The sequence below is a fragment of the Notothenia rossii genome (genome assembly GCF_949606895.1).
Source record: "Notothenia rossii genome assembly, chromosome: 3".
In the NCBI taxonomy this organism is placed as follows: Eukaryota; Metazoa; Chordata; class Actinopteri; order Perciformes; family Nototheniidae; genus Notothenia; species Notothenia rossii.
The window spans coordinates 96,113,537-96,135,602 of NC_136901.1; the positions used below are offsets into that span (position 1 = coordinate 96,113,537).

General features: G+C 45.5%; 1 protein-coding gene across 2 annotated transcripts in view; it reads left to right on the forward strand.

Annotated features, from left to right (window-relative positions):
- b4galt1l (DP-Gal:betaGlcNAc beta 1,4- galactosyltransferase, polypeptide 1, like) overlaps positions 1–22,066 on the forward strand; it is a 35,800-nt gene that overhangs the window by 8,389 nt on the left and 5,345 nt on the right. The window contains exons 2-4 of one of the 2 annotated variants that reach the window (XM_079670872.1): positions 2,603–2,838; positions 8,461–8,648; positions 18,531–18,653. In XM_079670872.1, coding sequence (XP_079526998.1) covers positions 2,603–2,838; positions 8,461–8,648; positions 18,531–18,653 — 547 coding nt within the window. Of the gene's footprint in view, positions 1–2,602; positions 2,839–5,989; positions 6,817–8,460; positions 8,649–18,530; positions 18,654–22,066 lie in introns of those variants that run through there. The other variant, XM_079670873.1, reaches the window with a different exon arrangement.

Here is a 22,066-nt window from a genome sequence, read left to right on the forward strand (position 1 = left end):
CTTGAACACATTACTACCTGAACACATTACTACTTGAACACATTACTACCTGAACACTTTACTACCTGAACACATTACTACTTGAACACATTACTACCTGAACACTTTACTACCTGAACACATTACTACCTGAACACATTACTACCTGAACACATTACTACCTGAACACATTACTACCTGAACACTTTACTACCTGAACACTTTACTACCTGAACACATTACTACTTGAACACATTACTACCGGAACACTTTACTACCTGAACACTTTACTACCTGAACACATTACTACTTGAACACATTACTACCTGAACACATTACTACCTGAACACATTACTACCTGAACACTTTACTACCTGAACACATTACTACTTGAACACATTACTACCTGAACACTTTACTACCTGAACACATTACTACCTGAACACATTACTACTTGAACACATTACTACCTGAACACTTTACTACCTGAACACTTTACTACCTGAACACATTACTACCTGAACACATTACTACCTGAACACTTTACTACCTGAACACTTTACTACTTGAACACATTACTACCTGAACACTTTACTACCTGAACACTTTACTACCTGAACACATTACTACTTGAACACATTACTACCTGAACACTTTACTACCTGAACACTTTACTACTTGAACACATTACTACCTGAACACTTTACTACCTGAACACTTTACTACCTGAACACATTACTACTTGAACACATTACTACCTGAACACTTTACTACCTGAACACATTACTACCTGAACACATTACTACCTGAACACATTACTACCTGAACACATTACTACCTGAACACATTACTACCTGAACACTTTACTACCTGAACACATTACTACCTGAACACATTACTACTTGAACACATTACTACCTGAACACATTACTACCTGAACACATTACTACTTGAACACATTACTACTTGAACACATTACTACCTGAACACATTACTACTTGAACACATTACTACCTGAACACTTTACTACCTGAACACATTACTACTTGAACACATTACTACCTGAACACTTTACTACCTGAACACATTACTACCTGAACACATTACTACCTGAACACATTACTACCTGAACACATTACTACTTGAACACATTACTACCTGAACACTTTACTACCTGAACACATTACTACCTGAACACATTACTACTTGAACACATTACTACCTGAACACTTTACTACCTGAACACATTACTACCTGAACACTTTACTACCTGAACACTTTACTACCTGAACACTTTACTACTTGAACACATTACTACTTGAACACATTACTACTTGAACACATTACTACCTGAACACATTACTACCTGAACACATTACTACCTGAACACTTTACTACCTGAACACATTACTACCTGAACACATTACTACCTGAACACTTTACTACCTGAACACATTACTACCTGAACACATTACTACCTGCACACATTACTACCTGAACACTTTACTACCTGAACACATTACTACCTGAACACATTACTACCTGAACACTTTACTACCTGAACACTTTACTACCTGAACACATTACTACTTGAACACATTACTACCTGAACACATTACTACCTGAACACATTACTACCTGAACACTTTACTACCTGAACACATTACTACTTGAACACATTACTACCTGAACACTTTACTACCTGAACACATTACTACCTGAACACATTACTACTTGAACACATTACTACCTGAACACTTTACTACCTGAACACTTTACTACCTGAACACATTACTACCTGAACACATTACTACCTGAACACTTTACTACCTGAACACTTTACTACCTGAACACTTTACTACTTGAACACATTACTACCTGAACACTTTACTACCTGAACACTTTACTACCTGAACACATTACTACTTGAACACATTACTACCTGAACACTTTACTACCTGAACACTTTACTACCTGAACACATTACTACCTGAACACTTTACTATCTGAACACATTACTACCTGAACACATTACTACCTGAACACATTACTACATCCCATAAGTAACAGGAGGTGATGTCACAGTAACAGGAGGTGATGTCACAGTAACAGGAGGTGATGTCACAGTAACAGGAGGTGATGTCACAGTATCAGGAGGTGATGTCACAGTAACAGGAGGTGATGTCACAGTAACAGGAGGTGATGTCACAGTATCAGGAGGTGATGTCACAGTAACAGGAGGTGATGTCACAGTAACAGGAGGTGATGTCACAGTAACAGGAGGTGATGTCACAGTAACAGGAGGTGATGTCACAGTAACAGGAGGTGATGTCACAGTAACAGGAGGTGATGTCACAGTATCAGGAGGTGATGTCACAGTAACAGGAGGTGATGTCACAGTATCAGGAGGTGATGTCACAGTAACAGGAGGTGATGTCACAGTAACAGGAGGTGATGTCACAGTAACAGGAGGTGATGAAACCTGATGAACTGATATGATTCTGTTTTCTTCAAGGTTGTATCTTGTTGGTCGAATGCACTTATTGTAAGTCTCTCTGGATAAAAGCCTCAGCTAAATGTAATGTAATGTAATGTAACAGGAAGCATCTTGTTTGTGTCTCAGTGGGTCCCCTCCGGGTAGAGTTCAGCTCTCCGGTGAAAGAGGAGCTGATAAAGAAGGAGAACCCCGCCCTGCAGCCGGGGGGGCGCTTCAGACCCAGAGACTGTGTGGCGCTGCAGAAGGTGGCCATCATCATCCCTTTCCGCAACCGAGAGGAACACCTGAAGTTCTGGCTGTACTACCTGCACCCCATCCTGCAGAGACAGCAGCTGGACTACGGGGTGTACGTCGTCAACCAGGTACTAATCAGTGTTTCCCCTAGGTTTACTGCTTTGGGGGGGTGCTGCCTGCGGGGGGGGGGGCGGGGGGGCAACGGCTTTGGGATATATATTTTTTAAATCCTCTGGAGCAGAGAGAGGAGCTGTGGATTATTGTTATTGATTAATGCATCAGTGTTTCTTAGGGTCAAAAACACTAAACTCACAACTTAGAATGAAAGCGTTTAGTTTATTTAATAAAAGAGCACATGTTCAATGTGAAAAGTGACAGTAGTTACAGATTATTTGCAATTTGCTGCTATATAGATATACATTGGGGCGAAAAAGTATTTAGTGAGCCACCAATTGAGCAAGTTCTCCCACTTAAAAAGATGAGAGGTCTGTAATGTTCATCCTAGGTATACCTCAACTATGAGAGACAGAATGGGAAAAAAAAATCCAGAAAATCACATTGTCTGATTTTTAAAGAATTTATTTGTAAATGATGGAAAATAAGTATTTGGTCAAAAACAAAAGTTCATCTCAATACTTAGTTAAATAACCTTTGTTGGCAATGACAGAGGTCAAACGCTTTCTGTAAGTCTTCACAAGGTTTTCACTGTTGCTGGTATTTAGGCCCATTCCTCCATGCAGATCTCCTCTAGAGCAGTGATGTGTTGGGGCTGTCGCTAGGCAACACGGACTTTCAACTCCCTACTTTTATCTTGAGTTCTGTGCCAATGTCCGTTAGCATTTTTCGCTCAGGGGTCATTTAGATGCTTCTTATGAGACTTGTGTTTTGTTTTGGTAAAAATGGTTTATATCGTCAGTTAGCTGAGATTATTTCCGCTAATCTGGTATAACACATTAATAGGTTCTTAAATATTAAGATCCCCTGAGACACAGTGTCGTGAAAAAAAAAAACAGGGTCCCCGCCGGGCTTAACAGGTTGCAGGGGGACACGTCTGGCACTGCAGGATTTGAGTCCCTGGCGGCGTAGTGTGTTACTGATGGTAGCCTTTGTTACTTTGGTCCCAGCTCTCTGCAGGTCATTGGCTAGGTTCTTGTGATCATTCTGACCCCACGGGGTGAGATCTTGCGTGGAGCCCCAGATGGAGGGAGATTATCAGTGGTCTTGTTTGTCTTCCATTTTCTAATAATTGCTCCCACAGTTGATTTTTTCACACCAAGCTGCTTACCTATTGCAGATTCAGTCTTCCCAGCCTGGTGCAGGTCTACCATTTAGTTTCTGGTGTCCTTGGACAGCTCTCTGGTCTTGGCCAGAGTGGAGTTTGGAGTGTGACTGTTTGAGGTTGTGGACAGGTGTCTTTTATTCTGATAACGAGTTCAAACAGGTTCCATTAATACAGTTAACAAGTGGAGGACAGAGGAGGCTCTTAAAGAAGAAGTTACAGGTCTGTGAGAGACAGAAATCTTGTTTGTTTGTAGGAGACCAAATACTTATTTTACCGAGGAATTTACCAATTAATTCTTTAAAAATCAGACAATGTGATTTCCTGGATTTGTTTTTCCCATTCTGTCTCTCATAGTTGAGGTATACCTAGGATGAAAATTACAGGCCTCTCTCATCTTTTTAAGTGGGAGAACTTGCACAATTGGTGGCTGACTAAATACTTGTTTGCCCCACTGTATATATATCAAGAAATTATTAAAAAAATGTAAAAAAAAAATATTATAATTTTTATTTTTTTTAAAAAACACTTTGAATTTCAAGGGGGGCGCGGGGCTCTGTTGGCGGGGCGCAGCCCCCCTCCAATACAATGGTAGGGGAAACACTGCTAATACTGCTGCTCAGATACTGCTCAGATACTGCTGATACTACGTCTCTACAACCTGACCTACAACGTGACCTGCAACGTGACCTATAATGTGACCTACAACGTGACCTGCAACGTGACCTATAATGTGACCTACAACGTGACCTACAACGTGACCTGCAACGTGACCTATAATGTGACCTACAACGTGACCTGCAACCTGACCTGCAACGTGACCTGCAACGTGACCTATAATGTGACCTACAACGTGACCTACAACGTGACCTGCAACGTGACCTATAATGTGACCTACAACGTGACCTGCAACCTGACCTGCAACGTGACCTGCAACGTGACCTGCAACGTGACCTACAACCTGACCTGCAACGTGACCTGCAACCTGACCTGCAACGAACGTCACCTGCAACGAACGTGACCTGCAACGAACGTGTCCTGCAACGAACGTGACCTGCAACGTGACCTACAATGTGACCTGCAACGTGACCTGCAACGTGACCTGCAACGTGACCTGCAACGTGACCTGCAACGTGACCTGCAACGAACGTGACCTGCAACGAACGTGTCCTGCAACGTGACCTGCAACGTGACCTGCAACGTGACCTGCAACGTGACCTGCAACGTGACCTGCAACGTGTCCTGCAACGTGACCTGCAACGTGACCTACAACGTGACCTGCAACGAACGTGACCTGCAACGAACGTGACCTGCAACGAACGTGACCTGCAACGAACGTGTCCTGCAACGAACGTGTCCTGCAACGTGACCTACAACGTGACCTGCAACGTGACCTGCAACGTGACCTGCAACGTGACCTTCAACATAAACAAAGGAGCTACAGCGTGACCTGCCTGAAGCCATGTTCATGATAATCCCAGACTAATCTTTAATGCAGAGGTGAGCTCACGGTGTGTCGTAACCCTCTGGTGAGTGCCAGGGAAATCAGGTTGAGCACACAGCGAGTGTTGAGCTGGGTTTTTATCTTGACTGTTCAAACTGGAGCTCTTCAGGCAGCCATGTTTCATCATCCAGTATAAAGGCTGATCGCCGCCGCTTGTCTCCCTGCAGGACACGTTAACTTTTGAGCTGTGTGTGTGTGTGTGTGTGTGTGTGTGTGTGTGTGTGTGTGTGTGTGTGTGTGTGTGTGTGTGTGTGTGTGTGTGTGTGTGTGTGTGTGTGTGTGTGTGTGTGTGTGTGTGTGTGTGTGTGTGTGTGTGTGTGTGTGTGTGTGTGTGTGTGTGTGTGTGTGTGTGTGTGTGTGTGTGTGTGTGTGTGTGTGTGTGTGTGTGTGTGTGTGTGTGTGTGTGGAGCTAACAGAGGTTTCTTTAACTGCATTTCTTCTTCTCTTGTTTGTGACTCTGTTCTTCTTCTCCTCTTCCTCGCCCCCTGCATGTCAGGATCTGGAGGTCGGCTCTGATTGGTCTGCTGTGGTTTCCTCTGGTAAAACCTTTCTTTCTTCTGCTTCCTCCTGTGTTTCAGCTGCAGAAAACCCTTCAGCTTCATTAGTGCTGAAGTCTCTACACAACTGTGTGTGTGCGTGTAACCTCTCTGTGTCCGTCACACACTGTTTCCTGTTTTCAAGTACTGTACTTAAGTACAAGTTTGAGGTACTTGTACTTAACTTGAGTATTTCCATTATTTGCTACTTTGTTCTTCTACTCCTCTACAGTTCAGAGGTACATGGTGTACTTCTCCTCCACTACATGTACTTAATCCCTTTAGTTACTTGGATGAATGATGTGAAATCTAATCAAGTGTTAAATCAGACTTTAGTTCCACCTGGAGTAAATCCACCAGCTACCCTGCAGTATACAAAGTCATTCAAACTAGCTGCACCTTTACCAGCTTTGAGAACACTTTCATGATCAATCATTATAAAACATATCATATCTATTATTCTGAAATGGACCAATCTGCACAATGACTACTTTTACTGTCTTTCACTATATTTTGATGAGAATACTTTTCTATTTTCACTCTTGGTACCTGACGGATTTATTTTCAATTGCACACGGAGGTGAATATGTTTTGAAGCGACGCTTCACAGAAACTCACAAAGAGAACATGATGTACGGAAACATCCCTCCTGAAAGCAAAGAGACGAGGGACCAGCGGGTGATCTGATAACCCTCTAGAGCAGGGGTTCTCAACCTTTTTTACCAAGAGCCCCCCCAAATGACTCCTGTTGGAAGTTGTGCCCCCCCCCCACACACACACACACACACACACAAGGGGGGGAGGGGGGGGGTGCAACAGCGGTAATTAAAGTTTAAAAGTCTCAAAAATGCTACAACGACTGCCACAAACTGGTTGAATGTGAAGTATTTAGTTAAAGGAGGATGAGAGCGTAACTAATGAGCTCTATGGAGAGACTCTGATGGTTACTGGACTCAGGATTCATTCATTTGGATTCTCTCTGTATGAAGAAATTAAAGGACGGGGCAAGTGGAAACAATTCACAAAGGGATTAAAGTGTTTAAAGCACATGCTCAAAGTAAGCCGGATTCTGCCGATGTGTTTGTGTGGATTCAAAAGTCCTAAATAATCTACAAAATGGAGGAGACCGATCTGATCGGAGCAACTGAGACAAATAATCTGAAAACTGAAACCGGCATAGACGATGACTATGTTTTAAAAATGAGCTTATCCAGAAAAGCCTGGTTTGGACACTTTACGGGCAGAAGAAACATTTCTATTAAAGAAAGATCATGTATTGCGTTACAATTCTATGTAAAAAATAAATAAAAAGTCTAAATATGATATTTGGCCTCACATCATCTGAGGCCTGGCGCCCCCCCTGCGCCCCCAAGGTTGGGAACCACTGCTGTAGACGGGGCAGTAAGCTCTGGGCCACTAGAATATTTATTGATGATAAAAATGTTGAAAACAAATTCCATTCAAAACATATATATTGAATTACTTCACAGGCATTGTTTGTGCAAACATAAACCGGTTGTAAATAATATTTATAAGCTAATAGTTTCAATAGGAATGTTTATTTTTAAGGGTTAGACATTATGTTGAAATGTAATCCAGCTCTTACTGTTGGCTCCTGGGCAGTGAGCGTGACCAACATGTAGATCTATGGGGAGGGTCAGTAACTGATGCAGAAACCAGAGAACAAGAGCAGGATGAGGGGGCGTGGCCTGTCGCCTGCAGCAGGTAAACACACCTGCACACCTGAGAGCTGGTTACTAAGCACCAGCGAGAGGATCAGGTGACCTGAGGAGCTTCACCTGTCAGACAGGTTGCTGCAGCCTTTAATAATAAATTAATGATAATAATAATAATAATAATACATGTTATTTGTAAAGCACCTAAAGTCATCCAAAAGTGCTACAAGGGGCTTAAGATATAAAAGAAACACAAGTTTAATCAAAATTAAAAGAAAGGTTTTTAGGCCCTTCTTAAAGGAGTCAGTGGGAACACAGGTGCTAATGATCCACGGTGAGATGTAGCCACGCCCCCTTCCTCATGACGACAGAGTCAGGGCGGAGCTTCATCAGTCAATCTGAAGCTCCGCCCTCTTCATAGAGACTCAGCTGATGGAGGGAGGTCACATGATGCAGGGCTGATGGAGGGAGGTCACATGATGCAGGGCTGATGGAGGGAGGTCACATGATGCAGGGCTGATAGAGGGAGGTCACATGATGCAGGGCTGATGGAGGGAGGTCACATGATGCAGGGCTGATAGAGGGAGGTCACATGATGCAGGGCTGATAGAGGGAGGTCACATGATGCAGGGCTGATGGAGGGAGGTCACATGATGCAGGGCTGATGGAGGGAGGTCACATGATGCAGGGCTGATGGAGGGAGGTCACATGATGCATGTGAAACACACCTGAAACAGCGTGTCTTCTCCCGTCAGGACGGAGACGCCACCTTTAATCGAGCGAAGCTTCTGAACGTGGGCTACGCCGAGGCTCTGAAGGACTACGACTACAACTGCTTCGTGTTCAGCGACGTGGACCTGATCCCCATGGACGACAGAAACACCTACAGGTGCTTCAGCCAGCCCAGACACCTGTCCGTCTCCATGGACAAGTTCGGATTCAGGTGAGAACACACGCCTGAGACACACAGGGACACACCTGAGACACACTGAGACACATTGAGACACACAGGGACACACCTGAGACACACTGAGACACACTGAGACACACTGAGACACACAGGAAACACCTGAGACACACAGAGACACACCTGAGACACACAGGGACACACCTGAGACACACAGGAAACACCTGAGACACACAGGAAACACCTGAGACACACTGAGACACACCTGAGACACACTGAGACACACTGAGACACACTGAGACACACCTGAGACACACAGGAAACACCTGAGACACACTGAGACACACCTGAGACACACTGAGACACACCTGAGACACACTGAGACACACTGAGACACACCTGAGACACACTGAGACACACTGAGACACACCTGAGACTAGTGCTGCGTACCGGTACGCCGAACCGGTACTGGACTTGTAAAAAGTTTCGGTTCAAGTCCGGTTAAAACCGGAACGTCGGGAACCGGTACTTACGTATATTCTCCTTTTTGTTCTAAACCATCTAAAACCTTCCATAGATCGAGAAATTTGCGCTGAGAAAAGACGAAAAACATTGTTTTGGCTTCCGATATGGCGGCCATTACTGAGCTCACGAAGTCTCGCAAAATATCGCAACTGCTCGCGAGATCTGTGTGACGTCAAGGGAAGCTGGACACTGACAGCGTGGACACTGACAGCGTGGGATGCTGGTTGCCATATTTGGTAGTGTAGCTAAGCTAACTCCTTTGTATGGATGGTGATATAGTGTCTGCCGAAAGAGCAACACTTCACACAATGTCAATATGCTGTTGTTCTTGAACAAGAACACATAGACTTGTACTCTTGCATATTGAGTCTTGTATGTACATCACTATGTATGTAGTTGTGTTGTGTAGTTAGTAACACATGTAGAGTTCTAGAAAAGACATGGTGTAGACACAAGTTGGAAGGGGGCACAATAAACCTGACGAGTTTGAATTTGAGTTGATTATGAGTTTATTTTCAATTGATAATTAGCTCACAATAAGTTCACTTTAGTTACTCACACAACTTGACACCTCTGGACTTGAGTCCGGACCTGAACCTGAATGTGAGTCCAGGTACACAGCACTACCTGAGACAAACCTGAGACACACTGAGACACACTGAGACACACTGAGACACACTGAGACACACCTGAGACACACTGAGACACACTGAGACACACTGAGACACACAGAGACACACTGAGACACACTGAGACACACCTGAGACACACTGAGACACACTGAGACACACCTGAGAAGCACTGAGACACATCTGAGACACACTTGAGACACACTGAGACACACTGAGACACACCTGAGACACACTGAGACACACCTGAGACACACTGAGACACATCTGAGACACACTGAGACACAATGAGACACACTTGAGACACACTGAGACACACTGAGACACACCTGAGACACACTGAGACACACTGAGACACACCTGAGACACACTGAGACACACTGAGACACACTGAGACACACCTGAGACACATCTGAGACACACTGAGACACACTGAGACACACTTGAGACACACTGAGACACACCTGAGACACACTGAGACACACCTGAGACACACTGAGACACATCTGAGACACACTGAGACACACTGAGACACACTGAGACACACTGAGACACACCTGAGACACACCTGAGACACACTGAGACACACTGAGACACACTGAGACACACCTGAGACACACAGGAAACACTTGAGACACACTGAGACACACAGGAAACACCTGAGACACACTGAGACACACTGAGACACACAGGAAACACCTGAGACACACTGAGACACAATGAGACACACAGGAAACACCTGAGACACACTGAGACACACTGAGACACACTGAGACACACAGGAAACACAGGAAACACCTGAGACACACTGAGACACACTGAGACACACTGAGACACACAGGAAACACCTGAGACACACCTGAGACACACAGGAAACACCTGAGACACACCTGAGACACACAGGAAACACCTGAGACACACTGAGACACACGGAGACACACTGAGACACACAGGAAACACCTGAGACACACCTGAGACACACTGAGACACACAGGAAACACCTGAGACACACTGAGACACACTGAGACACACAGGAAACACCTGAGACACACAGGAAACACCTGAGACACACTGAGACACACTGAAACACACAGGAAACACCTGAGACACACTGAGACACACTGAGACACACAGGAAACACCTGAGACACACTGAGACACACTGAGACACACAGGAAACACAGGAAACACCTGAGACACACTGAGACACACTGAGACACACTGAGACACACTGAGACACACAGGAAACACCTGAGACACACTGAGACACACAGGAAACACCTGAGACACACCTGAGACACACAGGAAACACCTGAGACACACTGAGACACACGGAGACACACTGAGACACACAGGAAACACCTGAGACACACCTGAGACACACCTGAGACACACTGAGACACATCTGAGACACACTGAGACACACAGGAAACACCTGAGACACACCTGAGACACACGGAGACACACTGAGACACACAGGCAACACCTGAGACACACAGGAAACACCTGAGACACAGGTGAGACACACAGGAAACACCTGAGACACACTGAGACACACTGAGACACACTGAGACACACGGGAAACACCTGAGACACACTGAGACACACTGAGACACACTGAGACACACGGGAAACACCTGATACACACTGAGACACACTGAGACACACTGAGACACACTGAGACACACTGAGACACACTGAAACACACTGACACACACTGACACACACTGAGACACACTGAGACACACTGAGACACACGGGAAACACCTGAGACACACTGAGACACACTGAGACACACGGGAAACACCTGAGACACACTGAGACACACTGAGACACACGGGAAACACCTGATACACACTGAGACACACTGAGACACACTGAGACAAACTGAGACACACGGGAAACACCTGAGACACACTGAGACACACTGAGACAAACTGAGACACACGGGAAAAGCCTGAGACACACTGAGACACACTGAGACAAACTGAGACACACTGAGACACACGGGAAACACCTGAGACACACTGAGACACACTGAGACACACTGAGACACACTGAGACACACAGGAAACACCTGAGACACACTGAGACACACTGAGACACACTGAGACACACCTGAGACACACTGAGACACACTGAGACACACTGAGACGCACTGAGACACACTGAGACACACAGGAAACACCTGAGACACACTGAGACACACTGAGACACACTGAGACACACCTGAGACACACTGAGACACACCTGAGACACACAGGAAACACCTGAGACACACTGAGACACACCTGAGACACACTGAGACACACCTGAGACACACAGGAAACACCTGAGACACACTGAGACACACTGAGACACACTGAGACACACAGGAAACACCTGAGACACACTGAGACACACCTGAGACACACTGAGACACACCTGAGACACACTGAGACACACTGAGACACACTGAGACGCACTGAGACACACTGAGACACACAGGAAACACCTGAGACACACTGAGACACACTGAGACACACTGAGACACACAGGAAACACCTGAGACACACTGAGACACACCTGAGACACACTGAGACACACTGAGACACACTGAGACGCACTGAGACACACTGAGACACACAGGAAACACCTGAGACACACAGGAAACACCTGAGACACACAGGAAACACCTGAGACACACAGGAAACACCTGAGACACAGGTGAGACACACAGGAAACACCTGAGACACACAGGAAACACCTGAGACACACAGGAAACACCTGAGACACACTGAGACACAGAGGAAACACCTGAGACACACAGGAAACACCTGAGACACACTGAGACACACTGAGACACACTGAGACACACCTGAGACACACTGAGACACACCTGAGACACACAGGAAACACCTGAGACACACTGAGACACACTGAGACACACTGAGACACACAGGAAACACCTGAGACACACTGAGACACACCTGAGACACACTGAGACACACCTGAGACACACTGAGACACACTGAGACACACTGAGACGCACTGAGACACACTGAGACACACAGGAAACACCTGAGACACACTGAGACACACTGAGACACACTGAGACACACAGGAAACACCTGAGACACACTGAGACACACCTGAGACACACTGAGACACACTGAGACACACTGAGACGCACTGAGACACACTGAGACACACAGGAAACACCTGAGACACACAGGAAACACCTGAGACACAGGTGAGACACACAGGAAACACCTGAGACACACAGGAAACACCTGAGACACACAGGAAACACCTGAGACACAGGTGAGACACACAGGAAACACCTGAGACACACAGGAAACACCTGAGACACACAGGAAACACCTGAGACACACTGAGACACAGAGGAAACACCTGAGACACACAGGAAACACCTGAGACACACAGGAAACACCTGAGACACACTGAGACACACAGGAAACACCTGAGACACACTGAGACACACGGAGACACACTGAGACACACAGGCAACACCTGAGACACACAGGCAACACCTGAGACACACTGAGACACACAGGAAACACCTGAGACACAGAGGAAACACCTGAGACACATCTGAGACACACGGAGACACACTGAGACACACAGGCAACACCTGAGACACACAGGCAACACCTGAGACACACTGAGACACACAGGAAACACCTGAGACACAGAGGAAACACCTGAGACACACTGAGACACACTGAGACACACAGAGACACACAGGAAACACCTGAGACACACTGAGACACACGGAGACACACTGAGACACACAGGAAACACCTGAGACACACTGAGACACACGGAGACACACGGAGACACACTGAGACACACAGAAAACACCTGAGACACACCTGAGACACAAGGAGACACACTGAGACACACAGGCAACACCTGAGACACACAGGAAACACCTGAGACACACCTGAGACACACGGAGACACACTGAGACACACCTGAGACACACGGAGACACACTGAGACACACAGGCAACACCTGAGACACACGGGAAACACCTGAGACACACTGAGACACACGGAGACACACTGAGACACACAGAAAACACCTGAGACACACCTGAGACACACGGAGACACACTGAGACACACAGGCAACACCTGAGACACACGGGAAACACCTGAGACACACTGAGACACACGGGAAACACCTGAGACACACTGAGACACACTGAGACACACGGGAAACACCTGAGACACACTGAGACACACTGAGACACACTGAGACACATGAGACACACTGAGACACACTGAGACACACGGGAAACATATTTTTATTAACTTTTAAATTAACTATACCTTTTAACTGAGTTTTGTTCTCCATGTACAATACACTGTGTGTGTGAAAAAGAAAAAGTTGACTTCCTGTCAGAGACAATGTGCTGACAGTGAAACACCAGCATCTGCCTGCTCCTCACGTCCTGTTTCCTGTTCACACACACACACACACACACACACACACACACACACACACACACACACACACACACACACACACACACACACACACACACACACACACACACACACACACACACACACACACACACACACCGTTGAGCGGCCCGACCAAGCGAGGAGGCAGAGGCAGAAGGTCCAAAAATATAACCCGACGTGGGCATTTATTAAAATCATGTGCACAAAGTTCACAGCCTCAATCCTGCTGTTCTCCTTGAACACATCCTGCAGCCACAAAGATCTCACACACCCTACCCGCCTCCAAACAGACAGGGAAACATTCTAAATACCTACACCAGAGTTCCCGCAAGCCGGTAATTACCGGACTAGGACCGGTAAAATATGCTGAAGACTGGCAAATCAAAATCTCTCCGGTCAAAGCGTCCGGTCAAAATATATTTCCCCTTGCGCCACTTGTGTGACAGACAAGAATAGTCCATTCTAATGTCTAACACTTAATGTGGAGAAAGAGATGTCCTGTATGGGTTGATTGTGCGTTGATCTGTTGGTAATGCCTCGGGGTTCCGGTGGGCATGTAAACAAATGCATAATGCTGCGCTATACTTTGTGGCCTCACCCGGTTGCATAGCGACACTTATTGTTTAGGTGTCTTTTAATAAGCAGGTAGTCATATCATTAGCTAGAACTAGCTGGATCTGATCGATATGGACATAAACGAGAGTGAAGTCTAAACTGACGGGAGAGAGAGTCAGCTGCTGCTGACGAGTCCACACGCAGCTCTGCATGATCACATGCAGCGGTGAGCGGAACAAAACACACACTTCAGGTTAGAATATCACACGTAGCTATTTTAATCACCTCTCAAACTACCGTAACTAGTTATAGATATGTTTAGTTTTACTGTCGGGTCACTCATTACTGATCCGCGAGCTGCATGAGACTGACGGGCTCTCAGGAGAGGGAGAGCGCTCCGTTTATTATTCCCGTGTTATTGTAAGTTACTGTTCACTTTTGAATAATGTAGTTAATCTACTATAATTAGTTTGTTTCATATCGAATCATATCAATTTGTTTTAAAGCTCAATAAATAACAAAGAAGACCTTTGACGGCACTTTTCAAATTGTGTCCGGAAGATTTCAACTTTAACGGACATGTTGACCGGCGAAAAAATATTCTAACGGGAACTCTGACACACACACTAATAAGCACAACAACACACAGATGAGGGGGGAGGAGACAACACAGGGCACCAGGTGAACATAATCAGGAGTAACAGACATGGGGAAAGGGAAACACTTTTCAAAATAAAACCACATGTGCAATAGTACAACGCCCGAAGCCGTCAGTCCACATTGACGAAGCCATCTTTGTCACAGCAGCTATCAGGTGGAATCAATACATGGGCTGCACAGGTTGTCATGTCCGACTATCACAAGTAGAATCATAATGAAAAATGTGTTGACGGGAGACTAAACTCTGAGTGAGTTAACAGAGACTAAACTCTGAGTGAGTTAACAGAGACTAAACTCTGAGTGAGTTAACAGACTAAACTCTGAGTGAGTTAACAGAGACTAAACTCTGAGTGAGTTAACAGAGACTAAACTCTGAGTGAGTTAACAGAGACTAAACTCTGAGTGAGTTAACAGAGACTAAACTCTGAGTGAGTTAACAGAGACTAAACTCTGAGTGAGTTAACAGAGACTGAACTCTGAGTGAGTTAACAGAGACTAAACTCTGAGTGAGTTAACAGACTAAACTCTGAGTGAGTTAACACAGACTAAACTCTGAGTGAGTTAACACAGACTAAACTCTGAGTGAGTTAACAGAGACTAAACTCTGAGTGAGTTAACACAGACTAAACTCTGAGTGAGTTAACAGACTAAACTCTGAGTGAGTTAACAGACTAAACTCTGAGTGAGTTAACAGAGACTAAACTCTGAGTGAGTTAACAGAGACTAAACTCTGAGTGAGTTAACAGAGACTAAACTCTGAGTGAGTTAACAGAGACTAAACTCTGAGTGAGTTAACACAGACTAAACTCTGAGTGAGTTAACAGACTAAACTCTGAGTGAGTTAACAGAGACTAAACTCTGCGTGAGTTAACAGAGACTAAACTCTGAGTGAGTTAACAGAGACTAAACTCTGAGTGAGTTAACACAGACTAAACTCTGAGTGAGTTAACAGAGACTAAACTCTGAGTGAGTTAACAGAGACTAAACTCTGAGTGAGTTAACAGAGACTAAACTCTGAGTGAGTTAACAGAGACTAAACTCTGAGTGAGTTAACAGAGACTAAACTCTGAGTGAGTTAACAGAGACTAAACTCTGAGTGAGTTAACACAGACTAAACTCTGAGTGAGTTAACAGAGACTAAACTCTGAGTGAGTTAACAGACTAAACTCTGAGTGAGTTAACAGAGACTAAACTCTGAGTGAGTTAACACAGACTAAACTCTGAGTGAGTTAACACAGACTAAACTCTGAGTGAGTTAACACAGACTAAACTCTGCAGTGTTAACCTACCTGTTTACCTACCTGTTAACCTACCTGTTAACCTACCTGTTTACCTACCTGTTAACCTACCTGTTAACCTACCTGTTTACCTACCTGTTAACCTACCTGTTTACCTACCTGTTAACCTACCTGTTTACCTACCTGTTAACCTACCTGTTAACCTACCTGTTTACCTACCTGTTAACCTACCTGTTAACCTACCTGTTTACCTACCTGTTTACCTACCTGTTAACCTACCTGTTAACCTACCTGTTTACCTACCTGTTTACCTACCTGTTAACCTACCTGTTTACCTACCTGTTACCTGTTTACCTACCTGTTAACCTACCTGTTAACCTACCTGTTAACCTACCTGTTTACCTACCTGTTAACCTACCTGTTAACCTACCTGTTTACCTACCTGTTAACCTACCTGTTTACCTACCTGTTAACCTACCTGTTTACCTACCTGTTAACCTACCTGTTAACCTACCTGTTTACCTACCTGTTAACCTACCTGTTAACCTACCTGTTTACCTACCTGTTAACCTACCTGTTAACCTACCTGTTTATCTACCTGTTAACCTACCTGTTTACCTACCTGTTTACCTACCTGTTAACCTACCTGTTTACCTACCTGTTAACCTACCTGTTAACCTACCTGTTTATCTACCTGTTAACCTACCTGTTTACCTACCTGTTTACCTACCTGTTAACCTACCTGTTTACCTACCTGTTTACCTACCTGTTAACCTACCTGTTAACCTACCTGTTTATCTACCTGTTAACCTACCTGTTTACCTACCTGTTTACCTACCTGTTTACCTACCTGTTAACCTACCTGTTAACCTACCTGTTAACCTACCTGTTTACCTACCTGTTAACCTACCTGTTTACCTACCTGTTTACCTACCTGTTAACCTACCTGTTAACCTACCTGTTAACCTACCTGTTTACCTACCTGTTACCTGTTTACCTACCTGTTTACCTACCTGTTTACCTACCTGTTAACCTACCTGTTAACCTACCTGTTTACCTACCTGTTAACCTACCTGTTTACCTACCTGTTAACCTACCTGTTTACCTACCTGTTAACCTACCTGTTAACCTACCTGTTTACCTACCTGTTAACCTACCTGTTAACCTACCTGTTTACCTACCTGTTACCTGTTTACCTACCTGTTAACCTACCTGTTAACCTACCTGTTAACCTACCTGTTTACCTACCTGTTAACCTACCTGTTAACCTACCTGTTTACCTACCTGTTAACCTACCTGTTTACCTACCTGTTAACCTACCTGTTTACCTACCTTTTAACCTAGCTGTTAACCTACCTGTTTACCTACCTGTTAACCTACCTGTTAACCTACCTGTTTACCTACCTGTTAACCTACCTGTTAACCTACCTGTTTATCTACCTGTTAACCTACCTGTTTACCTACCTGTTTACCTACCTGTTAACCTACCTGTTAACCTACCTGTTAACCTACCTGTTTACCTACCTGTTAACCTACCTGTTAACCTACCTGTTTATCTACCTGTTAACCTACCTGTTTACCTACCTGTTTACCTACCTGTTAACCTACCTGTTTACCTACCTGTTAACCTACCTGTTTACCTACCTGTTTACCTACCTGTTTACCTACCTGTTAACCTACCTGTTTACCTACCTGTTAACCTACCTGTTTACCTACCTGTTTACCTACCTGTTTAACTACCTGTTTAACTACCTGTTAACCTACCTGTTTACCTACCTGTTTACCTACCTTTTAACCTACCTGTTAACCTACCTGTTAACCTACCTGTGTGTCCTCAGGTTACCCTACAACCAGTACTTTGGAGGTGTGTCCTCGATGAGCAAAGAGCAGTTCTTGAAGATCAACGGCTTCCCCAACAACTACTGGGGCTGGGGGGGGGAGGACGACGACATCTTTAACAGGTCAACACACACACACTCACACACACACACACACACACACACACACACACACACACACACACACACACACACACACTCACACTCACACTCACACACACACACACACACACACACACACACACACATTACATTACATTGCAGCTGAGGCTTTTATCCAGAGAGACTTACAATAAGTACATTCGACCAAGAAGATACAACCTTGAAGAAAACAGAATCATATAAGTTCATCAGGTTTCATAGAGCCAAACATTTCAAGTGCTACTCAACTGGCTTTAGAAAGCCAGCCCTTTATTAGTATATAAGTGCTTTGTTAGTAATTCTATCTCTGGAAGTGGAGTCCAAAGAGATGAGTTTTCAGTCTGAAGAAGATGTGTAAGCTTTCTGCTGTCCTGATTTCAATGGGGAGCTCATTCCACCATTTTGGAGCCAGGATAGCAAACCCACGTGTTTCTGCTGATGGGAACTTGGGTCCCCCTCGCAGTGCGGGTAAAGCGAACTGTTTGGCTGATGCAGAGCGGAGTGCACGTGCTGGGGTGTACGGTTTAACCATGTCCTGGATGTAGGAAGGGCCAGATCCATTCACAGCATGGTACGCAAGTACCAGTGTCTTGAAGTGGATTCTAGCAGTTACTGGAAGCCAGTGAAGGGAGCGGAGGAGCGGCGTGGTGTGGGAACATTCAGGAAGGTTGAAGACCAGACGAGCCGCTGCATTCTGGATGAGCTGCAGAGGTCGGATGGCACATGCAGGTAGACCAGCCAGGAGGGAGTTGCAGTAGTCTAGGCGTGAGATGACGAGAGCCTGGACCAGAACCTGCGTCTCTTTCTGGGTCAGCTGGGGACGTATCCTCCTGATGTTGTAAAGAGTGTATCTGCAGCAGCGGGTTGTAGCAGAGATGTTTGCAGTGAAGGACAGTTTGTTATCTAGGGTCACACCCAGATTCCTTGCAGTCTGAGTCGGGGAAAGGACAGAATCAGTTGGGTGTCTTCAGCGTAGCAGTGGTATCAAAAACCATGTGGGCTAATGACAGACCCGAGCGAGTTTGTGTACAAGGAGAAAAGGAGGGGACCAAGAACAGAGCCCTGAGGGACACCTGTAGTTAATTGACAAGGGTCGGACTCGGACCCTCTCCAAGTTACCCTGTAGGTGCGGTCTTTGAGGTATGAGGTGAGGAGGGAAAGTGCAGAGCCTGAAACTCCAAGTTCTTGGAGAGTGCGAAGGAGGATCTGATGGTTCACCGTGTCGAATGCAGCAGACAGGTCACACACACACACACACACTCACACATGAGTCTGTCTGTAGCTCACCTGTATGTTGAGACCCCAGAGTTGAATGATATCAATGTAGAGCAGGGTCTCCAGCTCATAGAGACTTCTGGATGCTAACCTGCGTGTTTTGGGTAATTGGAACAATTAGCATCACATGAATGAATTACTTTTTATTGTTCCTGTTGTTACATTTTCAGGGTCATAAATGTCCGTTGACCGGAAAGTGGTCTTGTGTACGCCCAGTGTGCTGAGTTTGAGGGATTTAGGGTGATTTCAAAGTGTTAGGACTCAAAACTGATATTTATGTCAAAAAATGTCAGACATAGACCAGAGTCTAGTGTCATCCTCAATAACCTCCCCCACTAGGTCCCTGGTCTGCAACTAGACTCTGTTCCCAGTGCAACTAGACTTTGGCCTGCAACTAGACTCTGGTCTGCAACTAGACTCTGGTCTCAGTGCAACTAGCCTCTGGTCTCAGTGCAACTAGATTCTGGTCTCCGTGAAACTAGACTCTGGTCTCAGTGAAACTAGACTCTGGTCTGCAACTAGACTCTGGTCTGCAACTAGATTCTGGTCTCAGTGCAACAAGACTCTGGTCTGCAACTAGACTCTGGTCTCAGTGCAACTAGACTCTGGTCTCAGTGCAACTAGACTCTGGTCTGCAACTAGACTTTGGCCTGCAACTAGACTCTGGTATGCAACTAGACTCTGGTCTCAGTGCAACTAGCCTCTGGTCTCAGTGCAACTAGACTCTGGTCTCCGTGAAACTAGACTCTGGTCTCAGTGAAACTAGACTCTGGTCTGCAACTAGACTCTGGTCTGCAACTAGATTCTGGTCTCAGTGCAACAAGACTCTGGTCTGCAACTAGACTCTGGTCTCAGTGCAACTAGACTCTGGTCTCAGTGCAACTAGACTCTGTTCTGCAACTAGACTCTCGTCTGCAACTAAACTATGGTCTGCAACTAGACTCTGGTCTGCAACTAGACTCTGGTCTCAGTACAACTAAACTCTGGTCTGCAACTAGACTCTGGTCTCAGTGCAACTAGATTCTGGTCTGCAACTAGACTCTGGTCTGCAGCTAGACTCTGGTCTGTAACTAGACTCTGGTCTCAGTGCAACTAAACTCTGGTCTCAGTGCAACTAGACTCTGGTCTCATTGCAACTAGACTCTGGTCTCTCAGTGCAACTAGACTCTGGTCTGCAACTAGACTCTGGTCTCAGTGCAACTAGACTCTGGTCTGCAACTAGACTCTGGTCTCAGTGCAGCTAGACTCTGGTCTCAGTGCAACTAGGCTCTGGTCTGCAACTAGATTCTGGTCTGCAACTAGACTCTGGTATCGGTGCAACTAGACTCTAGTCTCAGTGCAACTAGGCTCTGGTCTGCAACTAGATTCTGGTCTGCAACTAAACTCTGGTCTCAGTGCAACTAGACTCTGGTCTCATTGCAACTAGACTCTGGTCTGCAACTAGACTCTGGTCTCTCAGTGCAACTAGACTCTGGTCTGCAACTAGACTCTGGTCTCAGTGCAACTAGACTCTGGTCTGCAACTAGACTCTGGTCTCAGTGCAGCTAGACTCTGGTCTCAGTGCAACTAGGCTCTGGTCTGCAACTAGGCTCTGGTCTGCAACTAGGCTCGGATCTGCAACTAGACTCTGGTCTACAACTAGACTCTGGTCTGCAACTAGACTCTGGTCTGCAACTAGACTCTGGTCTGCAACTAGACTCTGGTCTGAGTGCAACTAGACTCTGGTCTGCAACTAGGCTCTGGTCTGCAACTAGACTCTGGTCTGCAACTAGACTCTGGTCTCAGTGCAACTAGACTCTGGTCTGCAGCTAGACTCTGGTCTCGGTGCAACTAGACTCTGGTCTGCAACTAGACTCTGGTCTGCAACTAGACTCTGGTCTCGGTGAAACTAGACTCTGGTCTCAGTGCAACTAGACTCTGGTCTGCAACTAGACTCTGGTCTGCAACTAGACTTTGGTCTGCAACTAGACTCTGGTCTCAGTGCAACTAGACTCTGGTCTGCAACTAGACTCTGGTCTCAGTGCAGCTAGACTCTGGTCTCAGTGCAACTAGGCTCTGGTCTGCAACTAGATTCTGGTCTGCAACTAGACTCTGGTATCGGTGCAACTAGACTCTAGTCT